Source organism: Echinops telfairi, unplaced genomic scaffold, assembly GCF_000313985.2.
Source record: "Echinops telfairi isolate 266 unplaced genomic scaffold, ASM31398v2 ScPeMD7_6;HRSCAF=24_1, whole genome shotgun sequence".
NCBI classification, from domain to species: Eukaryota; Metazoa; Chordata; class Mammalia; order Afrosoricida; family Tenrecidae; genus Echinops; species Echinops telfairi.
Genome location: NW_022103903.1, coordinates 491,710 through 512,255, shown reverse-complemented (window position 1 = coordinate 512,255; position 20,546 = coordinate 491,710). Strand labels below are relative to the sequence as shown.

Below are 20,546 nucleotides of genomic sequence, written 5' to 3'. Positions count from 1 at the left end.
TGCCTTAATACTAAACATATAAATATATGCATGTAGATCTGTTTCCCCACACTCTTATATAAATATATTTACATATGTACATTCCAGTCTTAAAACCTCTATACATACCTTTTCCCCCTAGTTCTTTCCTCTATTTCCCTTTACTTTCCTCTTGTCCGACTATCATGTTCAGCCTTCCTTTGGGTTTCAGTGATTTCTCTCAGTTACATTGCCCTTGCTTAATTCCTACCAGGCCTCTCACACCCTCCTATATCTTTTATTTTAAATAAAAATATCTGTGTTTTCCTATTCATGAGGATTTACTTGTATATTTTTTTCTATCTTCTTATATCTTAAAAAATACACTTTCATGTTTTAATATTCAAATCAGTATCCTAGTTGTCAGAGTTGACATTTTTCTCAATTTTAACTTGACATAATTGCAAGTCCATTTTGTTTACTTTTATAATTCACCATAAATTTATCTTGTTTACACCAAATCCAGTATAATCATGATAATATAAAACCATCATCATTAATCTCTTTGATTATTGAAATAATGCTTCAATTTGTCTTTACTCTTCCATTCTTCTTTAATTATATGCAGAGAATGGAAATAATGAAAATTTAAATATGATAATCCCATTTTGATACTCCTGTGCTTAAAACCCTTCTTTGTGACTCCACTTATGTAGGTAATGTAGCATGAGCAAATTCACAGCCAGTGCATGGACTAGAGGCGGGGAGGTGGTGGTGGTGTGGGAGTGGAGAGGGTGATGGGTAGTTATTGTTTTATGGATATAGAGTTTACCTTTATGGAAATGGGTATATATATAAATATATCGAAATAGCGGCAATGGTTACACAACATTGTGATTTTGTCTCATGCCACTAAATCGCAAATGGTCAATTATGTAATGCATATATGGTGCAGTGATTTATTGAATATGGCTTTTCCTGCCAGAGTCTCAGTAACTCCCAACAAATTACTGTTTCTCTATGGGTCTGGAGGAGAGGAAAGCAATGTGGGGGGAAGGGAGCTTATTCTAGTTACATCCTTTGGTTATGAATGATTATTCGCAGGGCTAATTTTGGATATGAAGCAAGTTTGTCTTGGAAGAAGTACAGCCAGGTTGTTTCTTAGAAGCAAGAATGGTGAAATTGCATCTCTCATGCTCTGGACCAGTTATCTATCAGAAGAGACAATTTCTGGAAATGGACATCCTGCTTGGGAAATTGGAGGGTCTCTGAGAAAGAAGACCAGTAAAGAGGATTGACAGTCTGCCACAATAGACACACATATGACAACCATTGAGAGGATGTTGCACGATCAGGCAGTGTTTCGTGAGCTGCACCTAACAACGACAATGACTAACATGGGCTTTGGTCTCTTTTGTAATCCTGGTGGATATAAAACGTGCCATCTAAGAAGTAGGAAGAGGGAAGTAGAAGTAGGAAGTAGAAAATAGAAGGAGGAAGAGGGAAGTCAGTAGAAGGAAGAGGGAAGAAGAAGGAAGAGGGAAGTCAGCAGGAAAGAAGAGCCAGGCATGGAGCACGTCTTTAGACCCCAGGATCTCTAGACCCCAGGATCTCGGTTCGCATTGAACTTCACAGTTCAGGGACAGAAAACAGCTTGGCTCAGGATAGAAATAAGACTTCATCCCTTCAGGCAGGAGACTGCCTGAAGTGAAGTGAGATACCCCCAGGCACTTTTGGGAGGGCTAAATTTGCTGGCCTACCAACTAGAGCCAAGTGCCTTCAGGCTGAGGCTTATGAAGTGCAGTGCCATTTGGATATTTATTCCAAGTACCGAAAGAGCTTTGTAATACAGCCTCCGTGGGGCAGAGGTCGGCTACGGGGCTGTGAGACAGGGAGAGATCTGCCTGTGCGGATAGCAGAGAAGACTCTGTCCTGATCAAAGAACTGTGTCTTGGGCGTTTCTGATGCTGGATTGTAACCTGGTAGCTTCCCCAGCAAAGCTCATTATCATGAATGTGAGTTCTGTGGCCTCTTCCGTGAGTTATCAAGGCCAGCTGAGAAGTGGAGAATGCCTTGGGAGGGACGGTGGTGTCCAAATGGCAAAGAATGCCGGAGGGTAGAGACGTGCCAACGTCCACACTGTAGCTCTGGTCCCGGGTCAGCTGATGCTCCTCCTTCCCACTCCTGAAGTCAGAAATGACTCCCACATCAGGGTGGCAGTATGTTTTACTACAATTGAAGTATATTAAAAGCAAACAAATGAAAAACTTTAGTGACTTTTCCTTTGGACTAAAATAAAAGGCAACCCATTTATTTGGCGACCCTGTGCAGTACATCTGGCTTCTACCTTCTGTACCAACCTTACATTGTATTGCTCTGTGCCAGTCCTGCTGCACACGGGCACGTCCTTTCTAGTGCCCGTCCTGTTCTGAGGTTCTCCACCCGCTGCTGTCCCATCTCCTTGCAGTGGACTTCCCTAGGGTTGATTTGACTTGCAAACTCTGTCTTAGTTGCTGCTGCTTTGGAAGTTATTCACCTGCAATCTAAATGCTGTCCCTTATTACTCTCTCAGATAGCAGCCTGTTCTTTTTCCTCCGTGGCATGTAGCACAATTGTGGCTGCTGCGTATCTTCATTTGAATTTGACCTGCCTACCCCAGTGTACCTGGGATATGACAAGACTCACTGAGTTTAGCGACTATCTCATATCCAACACCCAGCACATACAAGATGTATAGCAACCATTTACTAAACGCCTCCTATGACTCAGCCGGCGGCGAAGTCATCCAGATGAATATTCTGTTCTTCCACAACTGTCCTCTGAGTGCTACCAGCTCCAGACATGAACTGCGTGGACATACCCTTTGGATCAAGGACTGTCAATGCAGGGCATTAAACAGAATGCTGGATTTTATTTTAAAAAGAGCGCATGCCTGGCTTACCCCCATCAAGGTCCCATACCTCAGAAACCCTAGTTCTGTCTGTGTTTTGTTAACCCTGCCAGACTCCTCCTGAGTGTGACTTGTGCTGGGGCACTTCGAACCCCCATCAATGGCATTCATTGTCCTCTTTCCATTTGTACTGGCAGCTGAGAAATTTGGCAGTTCCTTACATAGTGACTAATAGTAATACTTCTTTGCAGATGTAATGTACCAGATTAATGGCAAGTCCTGTATAAACATTAAATAATTAGCCTTTATAATCACCCTATCAAGTCAGCATGCAAAAAATCTCTGTTCTGTATGAAAATAATGGAGTCAATGTAAATATACTTCTTAAAATCAGAACAGACAGAATAGTGGAAGAATGTCGTGATTCTGAATCTTAGCTTCTGATTTCCGGCTTACCAATAATCACACTTTCAAATAATGCCATGTATGACGGTGTTTAGGAGCCCTGGTGACATAGTGGTGACACGTTAGGTTGCTAACCGCGAGGTCAGGAGTTCAAAACCACCAGCTGGAGCTCCCCAGGAGGGCGAAGGGGCTTCTCTGTTCTGAACGAAGGGGTTTCTCTATTCCTGTAACCCATAGGGCCGTTCTGTACGTCGCAGTGACTCCGTGGCCGTGAGTTTGGTTTTGGGTTTGACAATGTTTTACAAATACTGCACTTTTTCATTTTACATTAATTTAAAGACTATCCAATGCAAACATCTAGTATACTATTAACATCTTTAACTAAAACAGAGAATTCTAGCAATTTGACTTGCTTTGGGAGCAATTTTTTTTAAAGATCCTACACATCCATAGGTCTGCTTAAATGCTGCGCCACATCGATAGACGCTTCTTAATACATGAGAGACAGTGACTTCAACAGCGAATGCCAATCGTGCTTCCCTTTGATCTTGCTGACTTAGTGCCATGGTAAGAAACATTAGTGAGCACGCGGTGCCATTGTAGCACACATGGTTCCAGAAGTAAACGAATGGAATCAGGAAAGAGTAAACTGCATGTGGCCATGAAAGTCTTTCCATTGGTTTAACTGTTGTATCCAGGTTTCTGCCAGATGGAAATGTGGCTTAAGCATGGACGCATTTGAAATAGTTCTTCCCCTTAAAAGACCAAGGACAGCATTCCCCAGTTGCTGTCGCCAGCATACAGATGTAGGTAGGTAAGCGTGCTCTCTGTCATGGTCATTGCTCTGGAGTAGCGGTTCTCAACCTGTGGGTCACGACCCCTTTGGGGGTCGAATGACCCTTTCACAGGAGTCGGCTAAGACCATCGGAAAACATATTTCCAATGGTCTCAGGAACCGAGACACCGCTCCTCTATGCGTCTCCAGGCGGGTCCACCCACATGCAGATGTGCTGATCTGGTGAGAAAGAAGGTATGTCAACATGAGGAACTGTATTCAAGGGTCACAGCTAGAGTTCCTTCTAGAGTTTGCTGCTACTCTTGGCAACCTTTAGCATAGCAGAGTGAGACATAACCCTCTTCAAAACTGTTGAAATGTTGAGGTTACCATGCCAGTCGATCACGTGTTCCTGGACCCTGGACATTGGCCATGTGATGCCCAACTCCAGAGTTTGCTCTTTTCTGATGTCTTGTCCCAAATGAATTGAAGTCTTGCCGTTCTCAAGGCAAGCGTTTCAGGAAGCATGCGGACTTCGTTTCAGTCACTGTAGGCATTGAATCCCAACACATCAGATAGTTTTCTGTCTTTAAAAATAAGGATTACTATCCAACTTTTGTATGCCTGTGGTTGGGTAAGAATCATAAAAGTGACTTCTCTACTTTTTAAAACTTTTTGAAGGCCTGCTACAGTAGATTTTCCAAATGCAATGTCATTTGAATTTTTTTTAATACTGCCTCTAGGGACCTTGACGATTCTAGGTAGAATGAAATAATTGATACCTTTAATAAAGGGAAAAACCTCTCCATCAAAAGCTATTTAAAGAAACAAGCAAAAGCCCTGAAACTAATTTCATTCCAGCAATAGTTTTCTCATTATGTTTACAATTCCCATCATACCTTACATTAAGTAGTTAAACTTGAGTGAGCGCCATCTCTATTATGCACTTATTTAGGACTCTGGGGGGAGTAGGATGTGGTGCTTTCCTAGGACAGAGCTAAAGAGCACGACATTTTGAAGGCCTCTAGTCATTAAGGAAATAGATATTTCTATTAGCAAAGTTTCTCCCAAGATCTTAACAAACATACTTGGAGGATTAGAAACAAAATAAGTTATATGTTCTAAACAATACAAATAGGAAAGTGACTTTATTCTTCATGAGAATTCAGCATTTGGCATTTAAGAAACAATCATCATGAAAAAAGTCCTATCTTTATACAAAAGTGATCTTTTTTATATCATTAAATAAAAAACAAATTCCAGAGTTTAGAAGGTGATGGTGTAAGGTGGATAATAATGCAAAGGATTTTACTTTATGCATTAACACTTTATTGTTTCTTATAAATTGGTTTTATACATAAATCCTTTTATCACAATTGACATTTTTATGTTAAGAAATATTTCTGAAGTTTTCAATACATATTTCCCCCCAGATAACTCTTTGTTCTTCTGGGAAGCTAATAATTTGATCTAGAATAGGAGGAATGTAAATAGTTATAGAAACTTTTATGGCATAGTTTCTTATTACTACTCTCCAAAAATTCATATCATGCTATAAATAGTGCCCTTACAGCATGAATATTAGTTTTGCTTTTTGACAAACATCAACATTAACCTTTAAGAAAAAATAGGCTTATAGCATAGGTACCAAGTACATAATTTATGCTCAATCTATTTAACCAGTTGCCATCAGATCAATACAAATGTAATATATTGCAAACCAATGCATGTTAGAGACAAGGATGGTAAGACTTCATCCCTTGTACTTTGGATATGATGTCAGGAAAGACCAGAAGGACATCATGCTTGGTAAAGTAGAGGGCAACAACGACGAGGAAGACTCTTGATGAGATAAATAGACACAGTGGACTTTGAACATAAGTACAATCATGAAGATAATGTTGGCGCGAGCAGTATTTCATTCGGTTGTACATATGCGCAGGGATGTTATGAATCTGCGCTGTGTGACACACACGTGGGTGCCAACGTTGAACATCTTCATAATCTTTCCCGCGGCTGATTTTCCGGAGTAGATGTCCAGGTCTGCCTTTCTCTGTCCCCAGGTATGGTCCATCTGCCCTCTTGTCAGTTAGTGGCTGAGCATTGGCACACTTAGCGACTCCAGGCTTCGTACATGGAGTAAAGCTTAATATCGTTATTTGAAGTGAAAGAAGTGCAGTTAGTTTGATAAGAAATAATGTTATGGTACAGTAAACTGGTATGTACTTTGGGTTTGAAACAGAAATAGACTTAGGCAAATCAATATTATTGTCTCTATTCAAAAGTTAAAATTTTGCAACTGATTAGTAATTTTAAAAACAAGTAAATGACACTAAGAGATGCAGGCTGTTTCTGAGCATCAGTAAAGTCGTCGTCTGTAGAAACATGTCCTCATTGGTGTTCTCCTCAAGGATACTCCATTGATAAGTGGCTCTTTATGATTTTCTTTTCTCCGTCTGCAGCAAGGCTTCGTTGACAAGGTCATTTTCTAATGTGAAATGATAATCCCAGGACTCTGCATTACCTTTGACAATGCTCCCCAAGATGCTCACAGCTAATTAAAATGCCCATATTGAACTTGAAAGTTTTCTTGTGCAGCCCCTCGGTTATCTTGATGTGAAGAAAAGCCATCATTGATAGCAGGCAGCACATCATAGGCCATTTGACTGTGATTCTGTAAACCTCAACACACCACTGAAAGTTTGACATCGCCTGCGAAAATCTAAGCAAACAAATTACATTCAAAGGATAGCCATTTGACTGAAGGGAAAATTCTCACTTAACTTCTGTTCTAATAGAAAAAAGTCTGAAATAGTAATTATGCCATCAGAACTATGTACTGAGAATTCTGAACACTGCATTAAGGGCAGAGAGCTGAGCGATTTTATAGAGGAGTCCTATATATGTTGTCGAAAAAGGATCTGTGTTCCAACTCTGCTACGTAGTCCTTGGGCTAATGACTCTGGTGGCCTCATTACCCTCATTTGTACAACATAACTAGTATGTATGAAGGGGCTCGGGAAAATTCATGGGGAAATTCCATTATCTTTCAATTCCCCTTTTCCAGAAACTTTTGGAAGCCTCCTCCTCATATGACGTAGGATTGTGTGAGGATTCAATGAGTTTTACGACTTGGTATGGTTCTTTGCACGGTAAATATTTAATACATGTCAGGCTAACTTTATTGTATGTTATTATTACTGTTAACATTATTCTTGTATGTGATCCCACCAATAGAAGCCTAAATTTATTTCTAAAAGCAACTGTTTGGCCCCCAACACCTCAGACCACCTTCTAACAGCACCGAGCTGCTGCGATTCCTGAAGCTGAAGGTGTTGCATTTCACATGTGTTCCCCACGTGCCCCAGAGCAGAATGGCTCTCAGGAGTCTGAGCTTCACCCCCAGTGGACAGTGCCACTTGTCTGCTCTGCTGTGACACACAGTCACCATAAGTCCAGCCTTCTGCCACGAGAGCGAACTTGTGGGACATTTAATGGGTTATCTTGCATTGTATAGCAAATTGGTGACCTGGCTTTCAAAAATAAAAGTGCAGACGCTTCATCTGTCTGTAGTCTGTCTTTGGACAGACACGCCTGGTGGCCGAGTTTCCGGGAGCCACTTGTTTCTATTTGTGGGACAGACTCAGTGTTATAAAAGACCTCTTCCTGTTCCGGAAAGTTCCTAGTTTTCACTTCCAAGATTTCCTGTAGTGTTTCCTTAGTATTAAACCTTTTAAAAATATCTGGAGTCGTTTCCGTTTAGCAGCTGTTTTCTGCTTGGCCCCTCTCTTATCAGCCTTCTCCAGATAGCTGTCTGCTCACAACTGAGTTTTACAGCCATTCTCTAAAAATGCTTACCTTATTTCTATGTAAATAACCCACACGACGTGTCAGAACTGTTACTTCGTGTAATTCTTTCTTTTTAAAAAAAATCATTTTATGTAGGGCTCAGATGACTCTTATCACAATCCATCCATCCATCCATTGTGTCTAGCACTTTTGTACATTTGTTTCCCTCATCATTCTCAAAACATTTGTTCTCTCGTGTAATTATTTCTTTGCATTCTATGGGGGTGCGTCCCTTGTGAACATTTATTTTATTTTGTGGCTGTTTCGAATAGAGCAGACCGCATACTAATGTAAGAGTTTCAGTAGCGTTGATTCCAGTCTTCAGGCGGGGCAGTCGTTCGCCTTCTCTGAGTGGTTTCTCCTCCATTCATGTCGACTCCCTTCCCATGAGTTTCCTATTTAATCTGCAGATATATGCGCTATTATCAATCTCATCTCAGAGATGCACTTCAAAGGAGCATAGTGCTCAAGGCAAACATTCTTTTTAAATTAAGATTTAATTATTTTGATAATCATACAAAAATCTATATATGAGCTTTACAGAAAGATAAGTGATTGTATTTTGGTTATGAGCTTATAGATGAATTTGAATATATTTTTAGTTAAAACAGCAGAAAATCTATTTCAACAGAGTCAATGAAGACTGCACTTTTTTAATTTAGAGGGGAAGAAGTAAAAGGTTTAGATTTTAATGATATGTACCACTTTGTAAATGTAAAATATAACTATATAAAACATGTAAGAACTATGATATTGTTATAACATGAACATAAGCTGTGGCTTAACCGCTTCCTTAGTTTTGGAAATGGAAATGTATAATTTTGGGGGGTTCCTTTTCAAGTCAAGCTTAAATTTGCATTTTTAAAGTTTATTTGCAGCATTTCACGCTGTCCAAAACTAAACACATTTGTAAACAAGTTACATACTTTGCTAATAGAAATGTTAGGGAGCAAATAAGAAATAAGAAAATTCTACTTTGTATAATATTTACCGATGCTGTTGGCTTCCCCTGCAAGCTTCTATTCATTGTCTGAACTAAAAAAAATTTTTTGTACTTTAAGGTACACACGAATTAAGAAAATTAGAGAATTTAACTATTTATCATTTTATAGTTTGCCACATAGTAATTTTTTTATACAAAAGAAAATACTTAAATAAGTATGAGGGAACAAAAAGACTTACAGAGAAAAGAATAAGAAAAAAACCCTTTAAGTTCATAACTTTATGCAGGGTTGCTTGTAGCCATAGGCAGTGGTGGTTTTATGCTTTACAGCTGAAAAAATAATTACACGAGTATTATCTAAGCAACAATCTTTAGTGGATTACATTTTGTGAGCTTTTCATTAAATTCTGTACAACCCCAAATAACATCGTAAATGAAAAAGAAAAAGGTTGATTTATCTGACTCACACTTGTGATATTTTTGAAAGACATTTTATTATCCATTCGTTTATTTGCGATATGATCTCAATTTGTAAAATAAGATATAGGATTACAAAGTTAGCTCTAAGCTCAAGAAGTAGAAAAATTGTGCCAATTATTTAATTTTTAGAAATATATTTAAAGTTTTAACTTTGGGTGTTTCAAAGTCTTAAAATGTTTTAGAGGTGTTATTTCAGTTTAGTAGTATAATCTGTCTAATGCATATGCCATTTGTTAAGGTTAATTCATTTGCTTTTTCTATAAACCTTGCATTTCCTGTTGGTATGTTTTTGGCAAGTGGTAATAGAAGCTTGTAAATAACAGAATCTGCCATCCACTGTCCTTTCTGATGTGGTGCCGGTGACTGGTGTTTTCCCTCAGCAAGGTTTACCTGGTGCCAACCTGCTTTAGTAGTCGGCCAAGTGCCGCAGGGAAGATAGAGTTACAATGGAATGGTGGAATGTTTGATTTTCTTTCATGTGTTCTTGGGCTTTGCTCCCCTCAAGACACTTCATCAGCTCTTCTCTCTGATGTAGTATCGTCCACAAAGTGACAGTCTCAGTAGGCACACTAAGTGACAGGGATTTGTGAGAGTGGATACTAGGGCTTCCTTAGCTGTATATGCATTCTGATTTGCTGTGGAGGAAAGAAACAAAGAATTGTGCGCGAGAAAACATGTTTGTTGTCCCTCTCTGAGCGAAGCTGAGGCAGTCTGTGTAACTCTAGAGAGTTACAGTCACGGGACCCAAGGAGGTCGGTCCTGCGCTGTCTCATTGAGTGGGAATCCACTGAATGACAGTGAGTTTGCTTGTGGTTTAAGCTAAGTTTAGGTTGGAATCCCGTGGCTTGCGCCTTGTTATGTTTTCACTGTCTACTGTGCACATTTGTTTTTCATATATTTTAATGCCACTGGACCAGACAAACCCATTTTAAATTAGTATCAAATTTTCAATCCTAGCTATTATGAAGGATTAATAATGCTTGTCACTCACGTCTATGTATTTAACATATCGAAGAATACTTTAAGTAACACCTTGAATTAGATTGCTGAAATTGTTCACATTTTATTACATACTGGATCAAGACTGAGGTCGGGGAAAGAGAACACTTGTTTGTCTTTGTATTGAACTACAGGTCTCCATCTGTTTTGTAAGTAGGGAAAATGTGATTGAAAGAAATTAAATAACATGTTCAAACTATTAATAACATCATTGTTTATTTAATTATAAACTTAACTGATGCCAAGCATCCCATTATATATATGTATAAAATAAAGGAATAAAATATTTGATTTGTTCTCCAAATGTATCCGAACAGTTACAAAGTCATGAATTACTGTTTGTTTTATATTCAGGAGCCCTGGTGGCATAGTGGTTAGCCTGTGCAAGGTTAGCAGTTCAAAACCACCAAGTGCTCCACAGGAGAACCAAGGGGCTTTCTACTCCCATAAAGAGTTACAATCTCAGAAATGGAAACCCACAGGGTAGGTCCACCCTGCCCTATGGGTCCCTATGATTCCACAGTAGTGAATTTGGGTTTTATTTGATTTTTTGTTTGTTTACAGTATGTTCATGTTATTGTAAAGGACCGTGGTGTCGCTGTGGGGTCAGGGTTGGACTAATAACCCCACGGTCAGTGCTCCAAGCCATCAGCCATCCTGAGGGAGAAGGATGAGGCGATATGCTTGCTCGACGATTCTTGGCCTTGAGACCCCTCTGTAGTGGTTGCTATCATTAGGACCAGCCCCATGGTAGTCTGTTTGGATTTATTGTAGTACACAGGTGAAAGTAGAATGGCTTATCTTCTCATCTAAAAAGTAAGGCCAATAATATAAAGGAGGCTAATGGTATCTTTCATCCTACATAGATTTAGGGGTTAAATGAGTGAGTATATAGAAATATAAGTCAATAAAAGAACACGTCCAATGTGAAAAAAGGTGTGTTCTTGGCAGCATTGCTATCATTGGAGCCTCAGTGATGGTAGGAAAACCCAGACAACAATTTTGAATATATGTGCTTTTTTAAAGCTTTAAAGATATATTTCAATTTAAATTATAACAATTATATATAACATACTAATGGGAGCATGTTAAAAATAACTTCTTTATCAAACATGTTTGAACATATCTTTATTTCGAGTAGTTTTGCTTTATACAATCCATTTATGTCTACAAAGCTTAATTCCGATGTCTTCCATTAGTAACAGTAAGATTCCGTTCCATGCCTTAGACACATGGGTCTGGAAAGGTCAGCAGCAGGTAGAAAATACAATTCTAGTTCAAGAGAAGCCAAATGCTTACCAGGAGGGTACTGGGGATCACAATGTGCCTACCCAAAGCTTAATGAACAATTTCAAGTTCTCTCTGCTGCGCATGCTTAAAGCTAATGTTCTTTATGAAAATTTGCTGTTTGTAAGTAGATGTCGATGCTCACAGATGCATTGTGATGGCTGGAGTGGTGGTTTATTGTAACACATGCCTCTTTTGCTGACGTTGAAGAGAAAAGGACTTTATGTATCACCACCGAGTCTAAGGGTCTGATTTTCTTCCAACAGTTCTGCGGGATGACTTCAGGCAAAACCCTTCCGATGTCATGGTGGCCGTGGGGGAGCCGGCCGTGATGGAGTGCCAGCCTCCGCGAGGCCATCCCGAGCCCACCATTTCCTGGAAGAAAGATGGCTCTCCTCTGGATGATAAAGATGAACGAATAACTGTGAGTACTTCAGGTGGCAATCAGGAGCATTTATCTTTCCAAGGCTACTTCATCACCAGATGACAAGAGACAAGTGAAGTCGCTCCTGTGAAGCAAAGGGTGGCGTTATCTCCCATTTAAACTGTATTGATAAACATACATCATTTCACCCTGTGCTGATAGGGATCTTAGTGAGGAAAACAAATGTTTTTCCCATCTGGGGAAAAGAAAAGAAAACTATGATTTCTTGTTTTAATGTCTCAGAGTTCACACTTTATGTATGACTTAGTTACAGCGTCTCCAGATGTTACAGTGAGAATTGTTTTTTAAAAAGTCGATTCTGCAGGAGATTTCCGATGGAAGACCTTCCGGGTTAAGTTAGGACGTTTGTAAATGTCTGTTTCTTCTTTTGAAATTGCTTTTCTACAGAGTTCCGTATTGTCTATGGGGAAAAAAGTCATTCTGGGTAATACATACGAAAATATTTAGTACAAAATAAAGTAGATTATTGTATTTCAAATTACTCCTGTGTGAGATGATTAGAGACTTACACTATTTACAGTAAATTCAAGACTGATGTAGTGTAAGGAGATCCGTGGGTCTGTGTAACTTCTTTGTGTTTTGTTTTGTTGTGAGGTATTTACTAAAGCACCTTATATAACCGAGCCCTCGTTGAGTCTGAAATTGCACATATCCCATTACAGTGGCCTTTGTTCCTGAACTCATTGGCTAAGATTTACAACTCCCTTGGAGATGGCTGTGTGAGGAGCTGGTCACCGGTGAAATTACAGAGCAACAAAGTTATAACAGAAACCTAATAAACGCTTACCCTGTTCCCGCACAACAATTTAGCAGATTAACATGGGATTTAATAGAGAGAAAAACTGAGTACATTATGGTAGGCAGGAATGTAGGTCCCTTGAACATTTCTCAAGCTTTTTTTTTTTCTTTAAAGATGTGAGCTTAAAGCTCTCAAGTTCTATTTGATCGATCTGTGCCTTGGAGTAAAGATGAACCAGCTCCCCTTTGAAAAGATATTGAAAAGTTAGATGACAAAGTGAACTACATGTGTAATTCCTGTTTTGTGATATAGAGTCAACAAAACAGAGAAACAGGAGACTTGGTAACAAGTCCTTCTCTTGGTGATACCAGATACTTAAAAGATTTCTGTGCAATTAAACAAGAATATATTCTCTTTAAAAATACACTCTAGATTACTTTGTAACATTATATACAATCCCTCTGCTCAGCCCGCTCCTGTCCGGTAGGGTCATTATGGGTCAGAATCGGCTCAGTGGCGGTGAACTGTCGCTTCTTTACAAGAAGTCCTGGTGATACTGTGGGTTAGGCAACAGCCCGCTAGCTGCAAATTGGGAGGTTCGGATTCACCACCCACACCAAGGAAGAAAGGTGAGGTAGTCGTTCCGATTCAGACACCTGGAAACAATTGTTACCCCAACATCTCTCATGTCTTTCATGATTATCTGGTGTTGCTTAATACATAAACTAGTCGTGTGATCACTGACCAAAGAATCAGTGATTTTCTGGAGTTTACATTCTAGGAGTATTAAATAAAACAAAATTACAGCTAGATGTGTATCTACTTCATGCATCTTATTCAAAAGATAAATGAAGTAGCAATGAAGGAAAGGCTTTCATGAGGATTAGTGTAGGACCACAGTTTAATAGAGGCTGCCCAGCTTTCCTGTAGACTGAAAAGAATGGAGGGAAGGTCTATATAGGTAGCTGAAGAAAGGCTGTTCTATCAAGGCAGACAAAACAGTAAACTGAAAATCTTAGGGTCAGCATATAAAAACAAAAACCCCAACCCCTGTGGCCATCAAATTGATTCCAACTCATGATGACCCCATGAATTACAGAGTAGAATTGCTCCTTAGGGTTTTCTTGACTGTAATCTTTATGAACGGATTTCTCCAGACTGTTCTTTTGTGGAGCTATTGCAAATAGACTGTGAGCCGATGGAAGACGTGAACAGATTGGAGGTGGCCTGTGAGAAACAGAAATGCCGAGCGTTGCTGGAACTGACGGCCCTGAGCAACGCTGAAGAGGGACTTGCTATTAATTGCCTCGAGGAGGTGGGGTTGTGGCGTAAAGGGAGAGAAGGTGGCTGATAAAGAACATCAGGTGTTCACGTTTGGGCAGTGTCATTTTGACAGGTTTATCAGAGGTCCACACGTGGCTATAAAATACGCAGTTTTATAAGTGAGTCAGTACAGCTTTATCTCTGAGAAAGTTCATAGGTGAGGTCACGGCTAGAGCAAACAATTGTGAGTGATAGTAAACGTAGCAAGTACTCCTTATTATGTAGTTCACCCCCCTTTTTAATTTATTTTTAAAATCATTTTGGGGGAACTCTTATTACTCTTATCACAAATCTATACTCCATCCATTGTATCAAGCACCTTTGTACATATTTGCCATCATCATTATCTTCTTTATTTTTTTACAAATCATTTTATTGGGCACTTGTACAACTCATCACCATACATACATCCATTGTATCAAGCACATTTGTACATTTGTTGCCCTCATTTTTTTCAAAACATTTGCTTTCTACTGGAGCCATTGGTATCAGCTCATTCCCCGCCTCTTCCACCTGACCTCCCTCATGAACCCCTGATCATTTATAAATGATAATTGTTTTTGTGTCTTACTCTGACCTGTCACCCACTTTTCTGTTGTCCGTCGATCAATGTGATTGGCTCCTCCTTTCTACCCCCATCTCCCCCTTACCCTTCTGGTATTGCTATTCTCATTATTGGTCCTGAGGGGTTATCTGTCTTGGATTCCCTGTGTTTCAAGCTCTTATCTGTACCAGTGTTCATGCTCTGGTGTAGCTGGATTTGTAAGGTAGAATTGGGCTCATGACAGTGGGGAGGAGGGAGCAGTAAAGAACTGGAGGAAAGTTGTGTGTTGCACCCCTCTTTGTAAGTGTGAGTGTGATTGTTGGCTTCGTTGTCGCTAGACAGACCTATTTCCCTAGTTCAGCAGCTGGGGCTGTTAGAAGAAATTAACGCACAGCCATCTAATTGAAGTTGAAACTGAGTAAAGAACCTTCCAATGCTCCCTCTACCACATTGCAATCAGCACTACATACTATTCCAGGTACAGCTCTGGGAAGAGCAGCTGCAGCACGATCCACCCCTCGGAGGAGCTGAGGCCCGGAGGCATCAGTTCCAGTGGAGGGCTCTGTAGTCCCATGATGGACCTGTAGAAAGGAGGGGAAATAAATTGTTGTACTAAGTCTCTAAGAATCATTTACTACAGCATAACAGACCCTGCCCTATCTTCAGTAAGACTGGAGACACCCGTGTATACATGCTATCTTTTAAGCAACAAAAACAAAACACAGGAGACTGGAATCATCCAGGGAATGGTTATAGCAGGAAAAGAGATCCACTGTTGGGCTCTCCAGGAAAAGGGGTGGGAAGAAAGCAGGGTTGACTGAGAGGAAGCAAGTTGTCAGTGCAGACAAAGGGGGGAGCCAGGAGGAACAATGTGAGGGTGTTTTCAGGAGACTTTGACTGAGTCTCATGCAGCTAGTATATCAAGTAATATAAGGGTTACAATTTTTAAAAATCATTTTATTGGGGACTCTTACAGCTCTTATCATAATCCATCCATCCATCCATCCATCCATCCATCCATCCATCCATCCATCCATCCATTGTGTCAAGCACCTTTGTACATATGTTGCCATCGTCATTTTCAAAGGGTTTAAAGTGTATCATTGGATTTAACAATTTGGCCGGTCACGATGAGCTGCACAAGAGCAGTGGAGTGGTTTGGGCGAAACTTTGCCTGAACTGGTTCAAGAGATACTGGAAAGATAAAAATTGGCCAGACGCAGAGAAACCTCTTTTTATAAAGTATCTCTCACATAGTCAGAGGAAAATAAACACAGTAGTAGCCTCACATTTGGAAAGGCAACAGTTTGTCATCAAGGTTTTGTTTTATTGTGTTTGTTTTTGTTTTGACACAGATCACTTACAACCCCTAGAGTGTAAATTCAATTTAAAAAAAATCTTTGCAGCTTTCTACTATACTGAGGACTGGCTTGTAGGAAAGGGTCTGACTTATGTTTACTTTTCTTGGAGCTTCGTTTACTCTTTATTCTGGAGAGGGACGCTGACCTCAAAGTACAAACCACCAGTCCACCTACCCTGTCAGAAGTTAGGAGTTAATGAGAGAACTACTACCTCAATCCAAATTAAACAATTCAGAGTTGTTACATCTATGACTATGAAATGATGCCAAGGTGTTAATGTATAAATAATTAAAAAATCATTTAAGTTGTGCCAAAATGATGCATGATAGCATTCCATATGCCAGGAAGTTGTAACATCTGAAACTTTTACTATTTCTAAGACCATCTGTTTGTTTTGTATGAATTATAACTGTTGAATCGACAGAACACTAGAGGTAAAAAACACTTTTATATATACAGAAACAGATTAAAAATCAGCAGTATTGCCTCAAAAGTCCTGCTCTTATTTAGATCATCACAGTTTCTGTTTTGTTTTTTTCCTTCAGGCAAACCTAAAATTGAGTAATTAAAGCAAAATCTTTTAGTACAAACAGAATGCCTGGCAATATTTCCAATTCTTTTTATTTTTTATTTTTTAAATTGAAAACAAATTTTTAAGAGATGTGGGCTATTAAATACTTGGTGTAATTTTTCTTTCCCAGGCTCTGTTTTCAAGTGATTGTTTCATTTCTGTTGTTACTGTTCTTTGCCAGATGTGCCGAGTATAGATGAACGGGAGATTAAATCACATCACATCCTTATGAAAAGCAATGAGAGATTGCACGGTTATTGCAACAGTTGTGGTTGTAGGCACTTCTAGAGTTCTTTAATGTGGTGGTTTTCTTTGTTGAAAATTTAAAGTACACCTCTCCCAGCTGTGAGAACAAAGACACACCCTACAAAAAGGGAAATATGTAATTGAATTGTAGCCGCACCTGTATTTTTTTATGTTCTTAAGTCCGTTTTTTTTAAACTATGATGAGAGTTGAGCCAAATTTTAGATCTCTGATGATTATAAACTAGGAATATATAAATATAATTTTCTTATTTTCCTACCTGACAGGAGAATCTTTTAGAACTCTTTTTGGCACGTATTTCTTAGAATAATTTGAAGACGACCTTAGACAATGTTTGTCTCTAGTGTTCTTTTTATGAGCTGTATAGTTAGAGTTAGAAATAGAAATAGTTTAACTGGCAGCCTAGATTAAATAGATTTCCTTCATATGTTTGAGACTTAGGCATAACCATTATTATTATTAAATGATTTTTTTCTCAGAGAGATGAATCAAAGACTACCTTTTGATGTAGAGCAACATTAATATGTAGTTTACACAGTATGGCATTTTCTCTTTCCTTCGTTGTCCTTTGGAAAGATTGCTTTTACTTTCAAGATTACTTTGTGATCTAGGAAAAGATCATTCCAAACTGGCAGGCAAACAATTATGGGGGCACTTGCTTCCATGATATTATTTTTCCATACAGCACACATATTTTATTACATAAATAAGAAGTCTGATATGCTGTCAATGAAATTCTCAATTCAGGATGAAATAACACTGGCTTCTACAAAACATCTATCAGGGGTACAGTAAACAACAAAAATAGCTGTTGACACTTTTTCTCAAAATGAACACTACGAAATAATAGGCCTTACATGTGTACGGGTTTAAGACGTTAACTCTGTGGAGGTCATGGCTGTCTTGAAACCGGGCTTGTTGCACTTGACAGTGAGTCCTTATTATTCTAGCCATGGCAGAAAGTTTGTAAAGTTTAATAGTTGTTCAAAATATGGCCCAGGAATGAGAAAATTGCACAATGTTTGTGGTTTAAGAAATTAAAATGACTTATTCTGGAAAAAAAGTCTAACTTAAAAATATATTAGGAAATAGATATGAAGATGCTAACCACTTCTTCACCACTTGCATCGACATCAAGAACTACACAGACACGATATTCTAAATAAATTATTCATTCAACTGGATTTACTTTGTAGTTAATAAACTGCCCAAGTTAAACAGCATGAACTGGGTACAGTGGAAATGTTACTGCTGAAAAAAATTAAGCAATTATGAGAAACTATTTAATGAATCAGAAATGGTGTGAAAATATTGTTGTAGGGGCACGTTAATTGTGTCTGGAAGAGTATAATATAAAAAACACTAATATGTTAACACTCCAAAAACAGCGAGCTAAGTGTGTGAATGCGGTCCTGAAATTCTAGAGTTATTCCCATCATAATAACCCTTGTCTATCACATTTTCTGAATTATTCCATTTTAGTACTTAAAAAGTAATTCATCTTTTCATGTGTGAAATTTGTAGCTTTTAAGCTAAAGGAGATGAATAATGCATTTCCCCTTTCTCCTGTTGTGCAGGCTGCGTGGTGACATACACAGTGTTGAATGACTTACAATCATCTGTGGCTCGAATTCTTTTTTCTTCCTACCTGTCTGTAAAATAGCATACCACAAATATTCTATGCCAGTGACAAATTTTGATGTTTGCTTTTCATTTGACTGAAAATATAGTTTGAATGATAAAGGAATATAATTTTGATATTTTTTCCCATCAGCACTGTAGTCCAACCAGAAACTATTTTTCCTTGGTTATGAGTCGTCTGTCATGATTTAAGATTTCATCCATTCTTCTTTGAGAATATGGGAAACATTCACACCATGTTATGTATAATAGCATAAGAAAGGCGTGGCTATAGTTAGCAGCTCCTTTTTAGATAGGATCGCCAGCTATTTGGTTTATCTGAGAAGGTCATGGTTGTAGCAGTGAAAACTCCGAAGTCTCTGGAAATCTCCCAGTTTGGGGGACATCGTGACACTTAACTAATCTAAATAACTTCACCAGATTGATTTATATTTTGTGATAGCTCACATCCACACAAGGAAAGTTAAAATTCTTTACAAAGAAATAGAAGTCTTAGCTTTTTCTTGACGTTCATAAGCCAATTAGTTATCTGAAAAGCAGTCATGAAGTTAGAATATTTCATTCATACATTTAAAAAAAATGACAATGCAATTGTCATCCCTTGCTAAAGGGATACATTTCTGACACTGGAATATGTGACTGGCTGTGTGTGTGAGTGCGTGCGCACACGCAGTCCTTTTATGTTGTTTGTGTGCTTTTGTAAGTTTCATTGATTTCCCTGGTTGGTGTGATATTTTGGTAAAAAAGCAGCTGACTCACATCCCATTCAAATCCCCAGTGGCCTCCAGATCCTTCACAAATTTGGCCTTCAGCCCACTCCTTGCCAATTGCTTCCTTTCCCCCAATTCCCATATGTCTCTTCCTAAGCCATCTGCTCCTCCTCCCTTGCTTCGATGAGTGCTTTCCCCTAGTCTTCCACGTTCTCTCATTGCTCAGTGCCTGTTGCCTCCTCTTCCTCTCCTCCTCCCTAGAGATCAACGTACTCCATGCAGCTGATGTCATAAAGTCCTTGGACGCTTGAGAAGTGAAATCTGCGATCCTGCAAGAAATATAGAGTTTGGTTATGTGAAGGTCAAAGGAAGTGGCTACAGTGAATCAGAAATAGGTGTTTTTCTCTGCAAATCTTAGAAAAAGAGCTAATGCACACCTATGTTTATGTTCCTCAACCCTATGACCACCCCATCCTCCAAAAGAAATTAAAAATGCTCCCCTGTCTATTTGATGCAGACTGATAAGGACTCTGAACGACAGACTAGAACTTCTGTCAAGAATTTCAAAAGTAGGGTCGGGAGCCTTCGTGGTGCAGTGGTTATATGTTGGACTGTGGTCTGCAGGGTTGGCAGTTTGAAACCACAGCAGCTCCTTGGGAGAAAGACAGGGCTTTCTACTCCCGTAAACAGTTACAGTCTCAGAAACTCACACACGGGTCACTATGAGTCAGCATTGACTCGATGGCAGTGAGGTTTGTTTAAAAAAAAAAAAGAATTTCAAAAGTTATAAATCCTTGTGGTAGCTGTCTGCCACCACTTGCTCTGGGGAGAGGCGAGTGAGTTCAAAAGGCTGACCTTTTGGGTAGACACCAAGTGCCTGAACCATGGGACCACCAGGGTTCCTTGGCACAATATAAAGCTACTACACAACGTTTGTGGGAAAACAGAATATAAAGATAATGGAATTGTCCCACATGTCTTTGAAGCCTTGTCATCCATGTGTACCGTTCTCTTATACATGTTGAATTCATGTTTGGATTATAAGTTACAGAAGTGTAGTTCCATACTATGGATTGTTGGACTGAAGAAACAAGTTTAAAAATGATCTTACTCCACTCTTTCAAAAATGTATAATTCCTTTAATAATTAAAACATGGGTTAATGGAGGGAGGGGGGAGCGGGGAGGGATGGGGGGAAAATTAGCAGCCGATATTAAGGGCTCAGGTGGGAGGCAAGTGTTTTGAGAATGATGATGGCAACAAATGTACATATGTACTTGACACAATGGTTGTATGCATGGATTGTGATGGGAATTGTACGAGCCCCCAATAAAATGATTTTTTAAAAAATTTCAAGACAAA

The 20,546-nt window shown here is 39.1% G+C and overlaps 1 protein-coding gene across 7 annotated transcripts in view; it reads left to right on the top strand.

Moving 5' to 3' along the window:
• Nucleotides 1-20,546, top strand: part of ROBO1 (roundabout guidance receptor 1) — a 1,092,383-nt gene that overhangs the window by 917,886 nt on the left and 153,951 nt on the right. For all 7 annotated transcript variants that reach the window (XM_045286235.1, XM_045286236.1, XM_045286238.1 and 4 more), the window contains one exon: nucleotides 11,853-12,010. In XM_045286235.1, coding sequence (XP_045142170.1) covers nucleotides 11,853-12,010 — 158 coding nt within the window. The remainder of the gene's footprint in view (nucleotides 1-11,852; nucleotides 12,011-20,546) is intronic.